This window comes from Chlorocebus sabaeus, chromosome 9 (genome assembly GCF_047675955.1).
Source record: "Chlorocebus sabaeus isolate Y175 chromosome 9, mChlSab1.0.hap1, whole genome shotgun sequence".
NCBI lineage: Eukaryota > Metazoa > Chordata > Mammalia > Primates > Cercopithecidae > Chlorocebus > Chlorocebus sabaeus.
In genome coordinates, this window is record NC_132912.1 from 44,937,447 (window position 1) to 44,955,068 (window position 17,622).

The 17,622-nt window shown below is 37.7% G+C and overlaps 1 protein-coding gene across 1 annotated transcript in view; it reads left to right on the forward strand.

The window, feature by feature from the left end:
• Positions 1-9,364, forward strand: part of LOC103215736 (cyclin-Y-like protein 2) — a 41,504-nt gene extending 32,140 nt beyond the window's left edge. Inside the window, exons 9-10 of the mRNA XM_007962395.3 lie at positions 5,677-5,839; positions 7,353-9,364. Coding sequence (XP_007960586.2) covers positions 5,677-5,839; positions 7,353-7,463 — 274 coding nt within the window. The 3' untranslated portion in view covers positions 7,464-9,364. The remainder of the gene's footprint in view (positions 1-5,676; positions 5,840-7,352) is intronic.
• The last annotated feature ends 8,258 nt before the right edge of the window (positions 9,365-17,622 follow it).

Sequence of the window (17,622 nt, forward strand, 5' to 3'; positions counted from 1 at the left end):
TCTGCAGTGAACTCATTGTCAGCAAAGGTGCCAAGCACATACAATGGAGAAATGACAGTCTCATCAATAAGTGATTCTGGGAAAACTGGATATTCATATGCAGAGGAATGAAACTGGACCTCTGTTTCTCACAGTATACAAAAATCAAATCAAAATGGATTAAAGATTTAAATCTCAGCTGGGTGCAGTGGCTCACGCCTGTAATCCCAGCACTTTGGTAGGCTGAGATAGAAGAATTGCTTGAGCCCAGTAGTTCAATACCAGCCTGGGCGAACAAGTGAGATTCTGTCTCTATTTTTTAAAACATTAAAAATTAAAAAATGTATTTAAATCCAAGACCTGAAATATGAAACAAATAAAACATTGGGAAAACTCTCTGGGATACTAGACTCAGCAAATATTTCTTGAATATTTCATAAGCACAGGCAGCCAAAGCAAAAATGGGCGAATTAGGTCACATCAAGTTAAAAAGCTTCTGCACAGCAAAGGAAAGAATCAACTAAGTGAAGAGACAACTCACAGAATGGGGGAAGATATTTAAAAACTATCTGACAAGGGATTAATTACCAGAATATTTAAGAAGCTCAAAGAACTCCATAGAAAAAAAATCTAACAATCTGTTTTTTAAAATGGGCAAAATATCTGAATAGGCATTTCTCAGAAGAGGACACATTAGCCAGGCATGATGACACGTGCCTGTGGTTTCAGCTGTTTGGGAGGCTTGGGTGCAAAAATTACGTGAGCCTTGGAGATTGAGGCTGCAGTGAGCTGTGATTGTGCCACTGCACTCCAACCTGAGTGACAAAGTGAGACCCTGTTTCGAAACTAAGGCATATGAATAGCAGATAGGTATATGAAAAGATACTCAACATCAATATCATTAATCTTCAGAGCAATGCAAATCAAAATTACAATGAGAGATCATCTCACCCCACTTAAAATGGCTTTTATTATAAAGATAGTCAATAACAAATGCTGGTGAGGATACAGAGAAAAGGTAACCCTCATACAAGGTTAGTGGGAATGTAATTTAAGTACAACCACTATGGAGAAAAGTTTGGAGGTCCTCAAAACTAAAAATAGAGCTACCATATGATCCAGCAATCCTACTGCTGGATATATATGAAAAGAAAGGAAATCAGAATATCAGAGAGATACCTGCACACTCATGTATATTGCAGGACTATTCACAACACCCAAGATTTGGAAGCATTCCGAATGTCCATCAACAGATGAGTGGCTAAAGAAAATGTGGTACATATACACAATGGAGTACTATTCAACCATAAAAGAGAATGATATCCTGTTATTTGCAAGAACATGGATGGAAATGTTGAGTGAAATAAGCCAGGCACAGAAAAACAAGCTTCACATGTTCTCACTTATTTGTGGGAGCTAAAAATTAAGACTGTTTGTTTGTTTGTTTTTTGAGATGGAATCTTGCTCTTTCACCCAGGCTGGCGTGCAGTGGTGCTATGTCTGATCACTGCAACTTCCACCTCCTGGGGTCAAGTGATTCTCCTATCTCCGCCTCCTGAGTAGCTGGGATTACAGATGCGTGCCACCATGCCTGGCTAATTTTTGTATTTTTTAGTAGTGATAGGGTTTCACTATGCTAGCCAGGCTGGTCTCGAACTCTTGACCTCGTGATCCAACTGCCTCAGCCTCCCAAAGTGCTAAGATTACATGCATCAGCCACTGAGCCCGGCCTCAAACAATTTAACTCGTGAAGATATAGAGTAGGAGAATCGTTAGCAGAGGCTGCTAAAAGTAGTCTGGGGGATGAGGAGTAAGGGGTAATGGTTAATAGGTACATACATATAGTGAGAAAGAATAAACAAAATCTAGTGTTTGATAGCACAGCAGGGTGACAACACTCAAGAATTATTTAATTGTACATTTTACAGTAACTAAAAGAGTGTAATTGAATTATTTGTAAAACAAAAGTATGCTTGAGGCATGATGGATACTTCATTTACCCTGATGTGATTATTACACGTTGTAGTCATCAAAATATTTTATATACCACGTAAATATATACACCTATAATATAGTCCAAAAACATATTTAAAGATTTTCATTCAGAATTACTACACTGTATATTTACAAGTGAATTGAGGATTCTTGTTTCGAAGAAGAGACTCACTAGTGATGGTCAGTTGGTTTTGAAATGGCTACTAAATTACTGCTTTGCTAATAGTAGAAACTGAGTTGTCATGGTGATATCGCTAGTAGCCATTTTAGCAAAGGATGTTAAAAGGAAATGAATTTGAAACAAATAGAAGTACTTTGAAAGCTGCAGAAGCTAAAGTGCTCTTAATCACTGCTGTCATCAGTCTATAAACTGGTTTCTTGAAGGGAGCAAAATTTGTAATTATGAACCCTTAGCTCCGTTATAATGGCGGCTAAATTGTTCTCAAAACCAGCAGCTAACCCGGTGGGGCTCTAGTTCTAATTACAAGGTCAGAGAATATGCAGAGAAATGTGCAGGTTTCCACAGATGTGAGCTCCAGAAGCAGTGGTGGCAGAAGCCAGCTCCAGTTCTACACAATGCTGTTTGTAAATGCAGAAGCACCCAGAGCTATGCTCTGAACAGGAGCCATGTTCACGATTTTTAGAAATTGTAAAACATTGCAACAAAGTGTATAATGTACACTTATCTTGTCCCTCTGCTGTTGATTGTAATGATCTCTTTTAGACTGTAGATTGAACCATTTAAGAATTAGTGTTTATCAGATTTTTCTTAAACCTTTTCAACATCTGTTTGTCTTGTTAGTATATATTTTCCTTCAGAAGCATCACTAATTATCAGGGAAATGCAAATGAAAACGACAGTGTGATACCACCTTACTCCTGCAAGAATGGCTATAATTTAAAAATTAAAAAATCGTACATGTTGGTATGGATTAGGTTAGAAGGGAACACTTACACTGCTGATAGGAGTGTAAACTAGTACAACCACTATGGAAAACAGTACTGCCATTCAATCCAGCAATCTCACACTGGGTATCCACCCAAAACAAAAGAAGTCGTATGAAAAAGACACATGCACATGCATGTTGATAGCAGCACAATTTGCAATTGCAAAAATATGGACTGCCCATCAACGAATGCGTAAAGAAAGCTTGGAATATATACACCATGGAATACTACTGATCCATAACACAGAATGAAATAATGGCCTTTGCAGTAACTTGGATGAAGCTGTATGCCATTATTCTAAGTGAAGTAACTCAGGAATGGAAAACCAAATATATGTTCTCACTTATAGGTGGGAGCTAAGCTATGAGGATTTTGTATGTATTTATACACACACACACACACACACACACACACACACGTACATACATATAAGTTAAACTGAGCAACTCCTATTCAGAAAATTTGCTGTGCCTGTAAAGGGTATGCTATTCAGCCATTTAAAGAACAACAAAAAACTAAGAAGATATGTATCCTTTAGGCATAATGGTTTTCTTCAATAACTAAGTCTCTATTAATAACATGTTAATTATATAAAATACTGTATTTTATACATTTAAAATATGTTTATGGAAAAACATAAGAGATTATAAAGTGCATATATTCCTATAGTAAATTAAGTCCTGATTAGCTGATTATTAAAGTGTTATCTGATTTGCATTCCTATAGTCTTATGGTTATATGAATAGGAAATTAATGTTGAAAGTTTCAGTTAGGTTTTCAGTTAAACAAATGAGAAAACCATATATCTGCTTATATCTTGACTGCTTTCCATATCGGAGAACATCAAGCATTTGTTGACTTAGCCAATGGATAAAACTTTAAAACCAAGAAACCAAATATGTTGTTGAGGTATTAATTGTTTTTATACAGTTAAGTCTTTACAGGGATTACTATGAAAGTGGTAAGATTACTCTAGTTTTATATTTATTTAAACATTTGACAAAGTGCTGGATACACTGGCTCATGTGTGTAATACCAGCACTTTGGGAGGCCAAGGTGGGAGTATCACTTAATCACAGGAGTTTAACACCAGCCTGGGCAACAAGTGAGACCCTGTTTCTACAAAAAGAATTTTAAAAAATAGACCAGCTAAGTGGCATGAACCTGTAGTCCCAGCTACTTGAAAGGCTAGGATCATGCCACTGGACTTTAGCCTAAGCAACAGAGCAAGACCCTGTCTCAAGACAAACAAACAAACAAACAATCTTTGGCCAGGACAGCTGGATAATCATGTGGCAGAGGGCTGCTCCAAGCCTGTTCCCCTCTCACTGCATTCAACTCATCCCCACATTTTGTTCTGGCCAGGGGTGACAGATGCATCGGAGCACCTTAGGGTTTCGTTTCCAGCTTAGGAGAAACACTGTGTAAGGCCAGCGTCCTACCAAAAGGCATGTCATAAAATGGGTTTAGTCTAGCCAAGGTGTTTCTCTTTGATTTTTCTACAGTCTGAAGTGTAAAGAGTATTCCTGCCCCATAATAGTGACAGTTAATAAATGGCATCCATCATTTCTGTCATCTGATCACTATTGCGGTGCCTTGGGGGTGAGCATGGAGTCTGAGTTGTGCAATGGAACCCTCAAAAATGGGCCCTGAGTCAACTGCACAAGTGCAGAGAAGGCTGTCCCCTTTCTCCTCATCCCAAACTTGGGGTGCTGGATGCAGAATGGACTGCAAGCAGCTGTGCCCTGTTTGGACATTAGTGTAGGAATCCACCTGCATAGCCTGTATTTGTTTCAAAAAAAGAATTTGGAGCTATTCTAGTAGATCAGTGTGATATTTTTAAATAAACAGAGAAAAAATTTATTAACTGACTTAACAAAAAAACACTGCCTATTAAATTCATTTAATATTGTTTAAGGAGTATCTACAAAATTCTGACCTCAGTGTTGTCTTGCAAAAGAAGTGGAAGTAAGGACAGAGACCCTTTCAAATGAAGAATCACTGAGAAACAATGTTTATAAGTAGTATAACATTTTCTTACGCACATTTTTTAAGATTATGCCATAATCAATTTGCATCAGGCTCTCCAATTTAGGAACACTGAGAGGATTTCCCTGTAGGGGAAGTTTTCACATAAATGTTGAAGAAATTGTTAAAACTGAAAACTTTTCTGTATTTGGTAATCTACTAGGGTTCCAATCCAGTGTGCTGTCTTAAATTTCTAAGGTCTGTCTACAGTGTGTGTTATCATGGGTCTTGGAGCAAATATAATGTAAATGAAGGCATTTCCACATTCTATACATTCATAGGTTTTATTTCAGAAATGAGTTCTTATCTTCATGTGAAACTGAAACAATTGAAGACCTTACCATGGATGTTTGTATTTATAAGGGTTTTCTCCATTGAATCTTTTCATGTTTTCAAAGAAATGAAAAAGCTGAATTTATCATGTTTCTTAAGATTATGTCGTTTTTCTCCATATTAAATTCAAATATGTCTTTGAAAGCATGAGGGAAAATCAAGTTATTAACCCAGTTTTTACATTCATATTGTTTTTGTTTTTCTAAGTTTTGAAAGAAAACTGGGAAAGTTGCATGCTTTCTTGTAGATCGTAGGGTTCTGTACAGTGTGAGTTCTTTCATGTGATCTAATAAATTAGAGTCCATGGTAGCTTTACCACATTTCTTACATGAGAATAATATTTTTGAACTAACATTGTCCTGTGTTGGTTTTGTTGTGTTTCTCCTTCCCCAGGAATGAGTTGGAAAGGCAATTCTTGAAGCTAATTAATTATAATATTGGCGTTACTGGCAGCGTTTATAGCAGATTCTACTTTGATCTTCGCACCTTGGCACATGACAATGGCCTGTATTCGCCAGTTTATCTTCTTGACAGAGAAAGAGCATGGAAGCTGGAGGTAAGGCTACGAAGTTACTAAGTGGGTTTTCAGTCAAACACCAATGCCAACATCTGTGACTAGGTCATATTAAGTAGTGATTAGAAAAATGGAAAGCTTCAAAATTAACTAACATACTGAAGAGCTTATTACCTTTTTGGCATTCTATTTCCTGTATCTTTTACAGTTTTTACAAGGATCCACATTATTTGAAAATTATAGATATTATCTTCTCTTTTGTGACCATAATTCAGAATATTTTAATCAAATTTAATTCATTTGTAATCTTTCTCGTTTGAACCTTTACCCTTTCAAATCATATGTAAATGATTTCTTGTTATTGTATTCTGAGCAATGTCTACATACATAATGCACTTAGTACTCTTGACTTTTTTTATTATTCAGTTTGCAAATTTATGTCATTTTCTACTGTATATACCACAGTGCAGTCAGTCCCATGGGTTTGTTAGACAAAGCATCAGTGCCTAAGCCAAGAGACCTGCACTTAGACTGTGTAAGGTGTATGTTTCTCAAGTACTGGATGCAGGAAATACATGGGATTTTACTGGAAATAATAACTTTTATGGGACAAAGTAATATTTATGGTTTGTGACTTTTGGTAAGTACACAGCAAAGTTACAGCTGACAAGGATGAACATTTAAAATAGGCATGTTCTGTGGTACCTCGGAAGTATTTTAAAATCATACATTTTCTATCATAATTAATGTGCAAGTGAAGTAGTGCCTTTTGATGCTATAGTCATTAGACTTCTTTGATGTTCCGATACAATCCAGCACCTGCTTGCATCATTAAAATTTGCTTTGAGTATATAACAACTATGATAGATTGTGTAGAGTTTGAATAGACTAATAAACTAACTTTTTTGCAAAAGTGTACATTCATTATCTTTAAGGAACAAGTACACAGGTAACAGATGATACTGCTCTTAGAAGGCTGTCACAATACTGTGACATCTTTGGGAGCCTAATTTTTAAGTAACTTAATAAAACAAGTTCCCCTTGTCTCCAGCAATCTAATTCTAGCCCTGAGATTACCTTAGTGAGGTGACAGAACTTGGCAGTGTAAACCTCAGCCAAAGTAACTATAACTGGGACGGGCACGGTGGCTGATGACTGTAATTCCAGCACTTTGGGAGGCCGAGGTGGGTGGATCACGAGGTCAGGAATTCAAGACCAACCTGGCCAAGATGGTGAACCCCTGTTGCTACTAAAAATATGAAAATTAGCTGGACGTGGTGGCAGGTGTCTATAATCCCAGCTACTCGGGAGGCTGAGGCAGAGAATTGCTTGAACCCAGGAGGTGGAGGTTGCAGTGGGCCGAGATTGTGCCATTGTACTCCAGCCTGGGCGACAGAGCAAGACTCCTCAAAAAAAAAAAAAGAAAAAAGAAAAAAAAAAAAGTAGCTGTAACTGAACTATCTAAAGGAGTTGCATGTGTGGCTTATCATTTGTGACTGTTAAAAAGTTGGAATCCTTTTTAAAATTGTACCTCTTTTCTGTTTGACATTCTTAGGCTTTTTCAAGGATGGAAAAATACAAAGTTTTCTATAGTGCTGCCAAGAATGGGTCTTTGAGTGCTGATGATTTAATTCATCTTCAGCGTGCTAAGGCCATCCTCTTCTGAAGGAAGAAATGAGGGGTAATGTAACATCTGAACCCCTCATCAAAAAAGATGGGAAAATATCACCTCTTCTGCTAAAGAACTAGAAAAGTTGGTATTTTCAAAAGAAGAAACACCTCAATTCAAGTAAACTCAAGGAAAACTAAGATTGCACTTCATAGTAAAGAATGGGACCTTGTCAGGGTAACAACACACTCTTACACTCTTCTGTCCCGTTTAATGTATACAGAGTTATAAAAACCACTCGAAAGTGAAGACTCCTTCTGCCCACACACAGATATTTGCTTAGTGTGTGGGCTGATAGCTGTGAACTATGTAAGGCTTTTAAAACAATAGCTTAACTTTTTAGATGTTAAAGATAACTTTTCTGTTTCTTTATGTTTTTTCTTTTCCCCAATATTGCTGCATATGCATTTGGAATCAGTGCAGTATCACTGTTAAAACGTGGGAGTCTAACAACTCCTAAAGCCACTAGAAGCAGACCCAGCATTGTCAGGTATGGAAGGACTCTTCCTACTTTTACCATGAAAGCTACTAGTTACTGGCAATCATCAAGCAAAAGCTGCCAGATAACGTTTGCCATTCACATCCTTTGTAAGCCCTTCTTATTAGCAGTTTAGCATGTTTGGGGTCATAAAAAGAGAAAGTATTGGTTATTGATTATCTACTTTTATGAAGGTCTGTGTGTATTTCTTGTGAACTATAATGGTTCTCATTTGCTGATAAATTTTCTTATTGTTAAGTAAATGTATTCAAAGATGTTTTCATAGTGCCAAGCAACATGGTGATCCAGTGGTTATGTAAAAATAATAAAATATGAGGTGTCCTGAAAGTTTCAGGGCAGTTTTTAGCTTTAATATAGTGTGCCTGGGCCCTCCAGAGGACTGCAGCATATATATACATGCTATAAATCTTTACAAAATATCATTTGAAAGTGTAATTGTATTTTTTCTTTTTATTTTTAATAGATGGTGCCTCACTATATTGCCCAAGCTACAGTGCAATCAGAGACACAATCGTAGCGCACCACAGCCTGAAAACCCTGGCCTCAAGCAATCTTCCCATGTCAGTCTACCAAGTAGCTGGGACCATAGGTGTGTACCACCGCCTCTGGCTTTATTTTGCCGAATTTGAATATTAAGCTTTTAACTTTTTGTTTCAGTCAATATCTGCTATCTTCAAGAAGGACTAAAACAAAAAACTAAAAGCTTAATATTCAGGAACTAGGCATGTTTGTAGTCCCAGCTACTCACAAGACTTAAATGGGAGGATCACTTGAGGCCTAGCCTTGGAGGCTGCAGTGCGCTGTGATTGTGCCTGTAAATAGCCATTGCACTCCAGCCTTGACCACATGAGACCCTGTCACTTTAAAAAATGGCAAAACTAAATAAACGTTAAAAAAAATACAACAGGCTTTTCAATGATGTTTTGTAAATGTTTGTAGTGTTGTTACTTTTACAAGTATCAAAGCTTAAAATTACACTAAGACTTTTGGAATTCTTGTGTTTTTATAAAGTTCCCTTTTCTCTTGTAAAGTAGCTCTTTGGATGGCTTTTATCTGCCTTGATAACCTCAAAGTATTTTCCCTAGATGTGATGAAGAGGAGGATCTGTGTTAATTCACATATAGCAAATGAGAAGGAATTGGACCATAATAGTAGTAGGTGATGTAATACATTTTATTATCCCACATGTTAACCTGGGTGCAGGTATCATATTTCATGTCCTGCTATTTAAAAAGAACTTCCATAAGCCTTAGGAACACTAGCTACTGAAAAATATCATTTATGGAAGGCAGAACTTAGACTGAAGTATTGATTGCAGTTTTATTTTCAAAAGATAAATGCTACAATTGATGTGGTTTTCATTTCTCATGTTTATATTAAAAGAAAACCGAGTAAACTATTTAATTAAAATGTGGCAAATGTGTTTATAACACTTCTATTCACATAGTGTTTCATCTCTGCCTAACTTAAATAGTTTAAATCAGTCTTGATAGGTCTTAAAGCATTTTTGTAAGTTGCCTTGACCATACACAAGTTGGTTTAATCCATGCCTGTATTTAAGATGTAATATTTCTTTTCTCTCTTTTTTTTTTTGAGACGGAGTCTAGCTTTGTCGCCCAGGCTGGAGTACAGTGGCGTGATCTCGGCTCACTGCAATCTCCGCCTGCCGGGTTCAATCTATTCTCCTGCCTCAGCCTCCCGAGTGGCTGGGACTACAGGCGCACACCACCACACCCCACTGATTTTTTGTATTTTAGTAGAGACCAGGTTTGACCGTGTGGCCCAGGCTGGTCTCGAACTCCTGACCTCAGGGAATCTGCCCACCTCGGCCACCCAAAGTGCTAGGATTACAGGCATGAGCCACCATGCCTGGCCCTCAATTTTAAGAAAATTTATTACACTTAAAATAACTCTCTGGCCACAGTACTTAATGGCATAGTGCATTAGATGGCATCTTTGAATAGCTGGTTATTGTATCTGAGAGGAAAAACACAATAGAATATGAAATTAGATAAATATACCAAAGAGAAAGGATTTCCAGGAATCATGTAAAATTAGAACGAGGGTGTTTGAAGTTTTCAGTTACACAGAAAAAATATGGAAGTACAGAAAGTAGAATTAAAGTTGCTGTACAGAGGGTGACCTAAACCAACCACATAATTTGACTTTAGCATACTGTTTTCAAGCTTACATTTTAGTTAAAAATAAATCACTGTTTTTTCTGAATTAAAATTCTAGCCACTCAGCTTCAGTGATTCTCACTAAATCCTGATAATATTGGTATATTTTTATCCATTTTAATTATTTAGTACCTAAGTTAAAATCTTCAGCTTATCACCTTATCTTGATAAATTGCAAACTAGAATCAATGATCTGTATTAAACTTAGAAGAAAAAGTGTATGATGAATCCTTGTTTATAAGATGATTTGCACCTTATAATATGCCATTAACTAAGTAGAAGTACTGACATATATAAGTGGTCAAAGATTTAAAAACCAGTTTGGCAGAGGGACACTGGACATAAATTCATGACTTCAAAAGTAAGTCAGGGCTGGACGCAGTGGCTCAGACCTGTAATCCCAGCAGTTTGGGAGGCTGAGGCGGGCAGATCACTTGAACCCAGCAGTTCAAGACCAGCCTGGCCAACATGGCAAAACCCCTTCTCTACTAGAAATACAAAAATTAGCCAAGCTTGGTGGCAACCGTTTATGGTGCTAGCTCATCGGGAGACTGAGGCATGAGAATTGCTTGAGCCTAGGAGGCAGAGGTTGCAATGACTATCCCAGCCTCACCCTTAACTTTTTCTGCTACTTTGCAATGTAGCAGTGTTTAATGTTTGTCACTCACCTCCCTCTCATCAGCTGAAAGAGCTTGTGAAAAATGCAGCTTCTCCAAATGCAGTATGGCATCCTGGATTTGATCCTGGGACAAAGAACATGAGTGGAAAACCTGATGAAGTCTGGAGTTAGTAGTAATGTGCCAACACTGACTTTTTAGTTTTAACAAATGTACCATGTCAATACGAGATGTTCACATTAGTGGGGAACAGGTAAGGGCATACAGAAACTGAGTTATTTGTGTGAATTTTTTAAGTGTCATTTTATAAAACAGCCTTTTGGGCCCCAGATCTAATGAATCTCAATTTCTGGCACTGAGGCCTGGGGATCTAAAATTGTAACACATATCCTAAATGATTCTTAGATTCCAATTGAAATCCTTGTCTTGCCAATTTCCTTTTATTTCTTGTCTGAACAGTTGCCTCTCCCTTGTTTCACTTATCTTACTCCTTGAACTCTTCCCGTTATCTGATTTTCCCAGATGAGAAAACTGCATAGTAAGAGGTGGAGTGTCCAGGATCATAGAGTTCATAAAAGGTGAAGCTGGGACTTATATTCCCAATCAGCCTGGCTCCCAAGTCTATGCTTACAGCCGTTCTGCATCAACCCTATTTCTATTCATGATAAGCTCAAGAGCTCTGTAACTAAATCAACAAAAAACACCATTCTTACCAATATTATCCTGGGTTCACCTATTTCTCCACCTTTTTAAGTCCAGCAGCCCTTCTTTCTTGCTTCAGCATGTGGACTTTGCCCTTTCCCTTTTTTTTTTTTTGAGACAGAGTCTTGCTCTGTTGCCCAGGCTGGAGTGCAGTGGCATGATCTCGGCTCACTGCAAGCTCGGCCTCCTAGGTTCACACCATTCTCCCACCTCAGCCTCCTGAGTAGCTGGGACTACAGGTGCCCACCACTATGCCTGGCTAAATTTTTTTTGTATTTTTAGTAGATATGGGGTTTCACCATATTAGCCAGGATGGTCTCGATCTCCTGATCTCATGATCTGCCCACCTTGGCCTCCCAAAGTGCTGGGATTACAGGCATGAGTCACCACGCCTGGCCCCCTTCTTTTCCACTGGAGGAATATGAGCAATGGGAAAGCATGGGGAAGACGTGCTGATGAGAGCCCTGCACACAGAAGGTGGAAGGTGCAGTTGCCCTTCTCTCAGGACTCAGCTCAACAACTGTATTTTCTAGTCTGCTTCTCCCAGCTGCTTTAACTTAGATACTAATGTAATGAAGTTCACAACACCTGCCTTGACATGAAATTACATGCTCTCATATATTACTAATTCACTTCTCACTAGATTTATGTGGTCTCCCTGAAACACTTTAAGCTCCTAATTACGGAGTCATGTCTCCCACATACTATATCTCAGAGTATGACAGAGAATGCTGACATACCAGGCCTTAAAGTGAGGTGGTGTTGGTAGATTGGTGGACAATCTTTATTTTGCCAAAGCAGCAGTCGGCAGAAGGTGGTGTGAAAATAGCATCTCAGGCTCAGTAAGCATCTGGTTAGATTACCAGGGAGAAGCCGACCCTCAGTTTGTACCTGGGCTTCCTGATGTGGGTTTATAGCTCAACAGCAAGTTGTGGACCCAGCAGCTGAATAGAAAAGTTTTGGGAGTTTCTGTCCTCCAACCAGATGCACAAAAAAGCATCGTGTCTATTTAGATTGTTTCAGCATAAATGGAGCATTTATAAAATGGAAGGCAATCTCGGGCAATTACTGTTTTTCCACATATCTTCATTTCTTCAAGGGGATCATAAAACAACAGGATTGCTAGGAGAAACCTAGGAAGTATATTCAATTAAAACATGTTTTAATTAGTTCTACTTATGTTATTGGAATTTGCTTGAGTTTAAGATTAATAAAATTTTTGCTGCTTATATTTTAAGTACATTTGAAAAATCTGATTCTAAAATTAAAATCCACATCTCTCCTCACATATCCTTAGGAAGCAGTGTATCTGCATGCAAACATGAAGAGAAAGAGATTTCTATGGCATCTCTCTATTTTCTCTGCTATTGCTTTAATATATTTTAAAATTAATGTGCATTAATTGGGAACAAAGAAAAGCACATTTCTTTTTATCGTAAATAACTAATTTCCATATTTAACAAAAATCTTAAATCATTTTACCTTTCTACAAATACAAGCAAAACTTTTTTTGCAAATAATAAAGTTAACAGAAATATATGGGACTAACATAACAAAATACAGCTGCCATTCTACTCATTCTTAGGAACAAAATAAAAACAAGACGTACCAAGATGCTGTGGGTAGATATAGAACTAGAAATACCATTTGACCTAGCCATTCCATTACTGGGTGTATACCCAAAGGATTATAAATCATGCTGCTACAAAGACACATGCACACGTATGTTTATCACAGCACTATTCACAATAGCAAAGATTGGAACCAACCCAAATGCCCATCAATGATAGACTGGATTAAGAAAATGTGGCACATATACACCATGGAATACTATGCAGCCATAAAAAAAGGATGAGTTCATGTCTTTGTAGGGACATGGATGAAGCTGGAAACCATCATTCTGAGCAAACTATTGCAAGGACAGAAAACCAAACACCGCATGTTCTCACTCATGGGTGGGAATTGAACAATGAGAACACTTGGACACAGGGTGGGAAACACCACACACTGGGACCTGTCATGGGGTAGGGGGAGCGGGGAGGGATAGCATTAAGAGATATACCTAATGTAAATGGCAAGTTAGTGGGTGAAGCACACCAACATGGCACGTGCATACGTATGTAACAAACCTGCACATTGTGCACACACCCCCTAGAACTTAAAAGTATAATAAAACAAATTATTACTGGTAGGTGATTATAAATCTGCTTTACCCTTTATCTAAAAAGCTAAATCCTTGTGGCATTAAGATTTTCTTTCTCCAACCCCAGTTTCCATTGCTTGGAGACACATTGCTGGTCAGCCAATGGAATGGTGATATTTCGGGAAAAGACAGAAATGATTCCTACCATCTGGATTTTTTCAGAATTGGGAAGGGAGAAAAACTATCCCCAAAGACAATGAAAATCCATTCTAGCAAGATGGTGCAATGACCTGCAAAGAAAAATGCACTCCAGGCACACCTGGGGGCACAGTGCAGACGCTCTCCAGAGGGTGGTCATTGAGTACTTCGGTGAACAGAATAGGGGTGGAAGCATCCACGTGATAGGATATCCTGACTTGACACTAGAGTCAGGCCTATTAACATTCCAGCCAGTACTGCCACACCCTGAGTGTGTCATCCTGAAAAGATTTGTTTTCTTATTTCAACTTGCATGTTTATTAAGTATACAATGCATTTTATTGACAGAGCTTGAAAGACAGGAAAATGCTCTCAAAAAAACATAAAAATGTGACTATCAGAAAAAATCTAATGATATTTTTAATTTGTTAAAAATTCTTATTTTATTTGTTCTACTCCTGAGAATGTGTAATAAGTATCTGAGGTCTGTACTTTCCGGGGGTAGTTTCAAGCAGAATCTCAGGGCTTAGTTTTAGGGATATTACTGTGTGAAAATGAAAAATTCTTTTCCTTTATATCTGCAGATAAATTAATACAGTTCCACAAGAAATTGTGGTAGGTCAATTGGTGATTTACAAAAAAAAAAAAAAAAAAAAATCAGTTTCTCTTTTCTGTATGGTGGAGTATTTGTGAGAGTGGATAAATCTATTCTGTAGGTGGGTGCAGTGGTTCACGCCTGTAATCCCGGCACTTTGGGAGGCCGAGGCAGGTAGATCACCTGAGCTTGGAAGTTCGAAACCAGCCTGACTAACATGGAGAAACCCTGTGTGTACTAAAAATACAACATTAACCAGGCCCACACCTGTAATCCCAGCTACTCGGGAGGCTGAGGCAGGAGAATAGCTTGAATCCGGGAGGCAGAGGGTGTGGTGAGCCAAGATCACGCCATTGCACTCCAGGCTAGGCAACAAGAGCAAAACCCCGTCTCAAAAAAACAAAACGAACAAAAGCTAAATGAATAACCTTGACTGGAAATCAGAGACCTGAGCCCATTGGCTGCAGGCTAAGGCCAATCTTGACCTGTCAAATGAGTTCATGAATAGCACAGTCATTTCTTCTTGGGGAGCTTCCCCTGCAGCTGTCCCAGCCTGCTCAGAGTAGCCATTGAAGGAGCCTTTATACTGAGTGAAGCTCCAGAGCCCTGGAAAGCTGGGAATGCACGGGCAGACGTGGTGAGAGCTGAAATGCGAGGTGGGTTGTGATGTCCTCTGTGAGGGTGTAATTGTTATTTTCCTGAGGCTGTTTCATGATATTGTCAAATTCAGATGTAGGTAAGAAATGACTTTATTCTAAAGGAGTATTGCAATGGGGAAAACGCCAAGCATCAGATCTACAGGCATCTCAAAAGAGGCAGAAAAGGGCTGTTTCATATGGAGAAGCAAACAAGATTAGAAGGAAGGTGGGAGAAAGAGAGGAGAATGGAGAATGGCAAAATCAGATTCAAGGGTAGAGAATGTTTCACCCTAAAGTCAGCCTTTTCTTAGGAGGGGCATAAAGGCGGGGTGTATATCAGCCTTTTCTCTGGAGGGGCATAAAGGCAGAGAAGTCCATAAACGAACTGATAGAGATGAAAACCGTGACACCAGAACTACGTGACAAATGCACAAGCTTCAGTAACTGACTCGATCAACTGGAAGAAATAGTATCAGCCATTGAATATCGAATGAATGAAATGAAGCGAGAAGAGAAGTTTAGAGAAAAAAGAGTAAAAAGAAATGAAAAAAGAAATGAACAAAGAGTAAAAAGAGATGAACTCAGACTGAAGATGGACCAGAGTCCGGGAGCCTGAGGAAAGGAGAGAAACTTAAGCAAAGTTTGTTTAACAAGTATTTTGTTCTGAACACCAAAGACAAAATTATTTGTTTATGAGAGAAAAATGAGAATTTAAAGAGTATGTGAATTTGTGATATCTAAAAGAGGAAGCATCATCTAAGTCATAATGAAAAGGATATTTATTTGCAGTAAGCTGCTCCTACAGAACACAAAGGATGGAGGATTCTTAATCATGGCTGTTTATCAAGATATACTACCTACTCAATTTTTTCCCTGCCTTATTTGTCCTATACATTTTTTTTTTTTTCTATTTGGTTTTCCTGAGTTGTACCCTATATAATAACCTGGTAAACATAGGTAAAGTTTCTCTGCTAAGTTCTGTGAGTAGTTGTATTGAATTATTAAACTTGAGCAAGGGGGTTATGGAAGCCTATGATTTATGGACAGTGGCTCAGAAGTATAGGTGGAATCGCTGGAACCCAGGAGGCAAACGTTGCAGTGAGCCAGGATTGTGCCATTGCACTCCAGGGTGACAGAGTGAGATTCTGTCTCAAAAATAAATAAATAGTTTAAATAAAATCTTGTTTTAACCAATTTTTTTTGTATTCATGTAATTATGTTAATATCAAAGACCCACTTCTAGAAAGACTATTATAATTTTCTTCTTAATCATACCCAACTAAAGTATACAACCTCATTTTCTACAAAAAACACAAAGTTTCTATTAAATAACTTTTCTACAACCTATGTAGATGATACACAACATGCTTAAACTTTCTGTTTTGCCTAAATATTTCTTTCTTGAACAACCTAGTCATTTTAGAGCAAAAAATTTACCACACAAAATACCTTCTTACGTAAAATTGCTTTCCTTTTCACTGTATCAAAAATACCGCTTTATATCTTTAACTTTCTTACATCTCTTATTTCCTGGTTTCTTTTACCTTGTTTTATACATAACTTTTAAGGAAGCTTTGAATTAAACAAAGATATTTACCTTTTAATAAGAACATTTAAAAAATGTTTTCCTGTATTTTTAAGTTGGAAATTATCCAGCTACTTAATATCTATTGATAACCTTAGATCCTCAACCATATGGCAAGTCTCTTTACAAGCATTTATTCCATTACATTTACCAGATTAATTTATTTAATGTTTTACCTAGTGGTTTTTTTGGTTTTTTGTTTGTTTGTTTGTTTGTTTTTTTGAGATGGTTTCACTCTTCATGCCCAGGCCAGAGTGCACTGGTGTGGTCTTGGCTCACTGCAACCTCCGCCTCCCCAGTTCAAGCAATTCTCCTGCTCCAGCCTCCTGAGTAGCTGGCATTACAGGTGCCCACCACCATGCCCAGCTAATTTCGGTATTTTTAGTAGAGACGGAGTTTCACCATGTTGGCCAGAGTGGTCTCGAACTCCTGACCTCCGGTGATATGCCCCCCTCAGCCTCCTATAGTACTGGGATTACAGACGTTAGCCACCGTGCCCTGCCTTTACCTAGATTATGTATGAAAACTTTGATAGTCATTATTTAAAGTGAATTCCCTATTAATCATTTTTATAGCTGTGAATTTCAGATATTTAAGTGGGACTCTTAAGGTTAAATGTAAGGGTATTTTTACCAATAACTCAGAAGTTAACTATTTTCATTAAGATATTTCATGTCCTATTTATCAAAAAATACACAAGCAAAGATCATTCTGTCTTGGGCTGGGTTTTATGGTTTTATAACCCTTATGGCAAATCTTCCAGTTTTCTGCAGGAATAATCATGAAATCACTTAATAAACAAATGCAGACAAAAATACTAATAATTCTTACAACATTTCTAATATTATTTTGCCAATAATTTGAAAGTAGCTTATTTATAAAAAATTTTACTTTAAGTCACATGAACTTGAAAAAGCATTTGACTGGTCTTTTTATTGATAAAATGGTTGATTTATGCACTTTTATTTTTCTTTAAGACAATGAATTATAACTATTTAT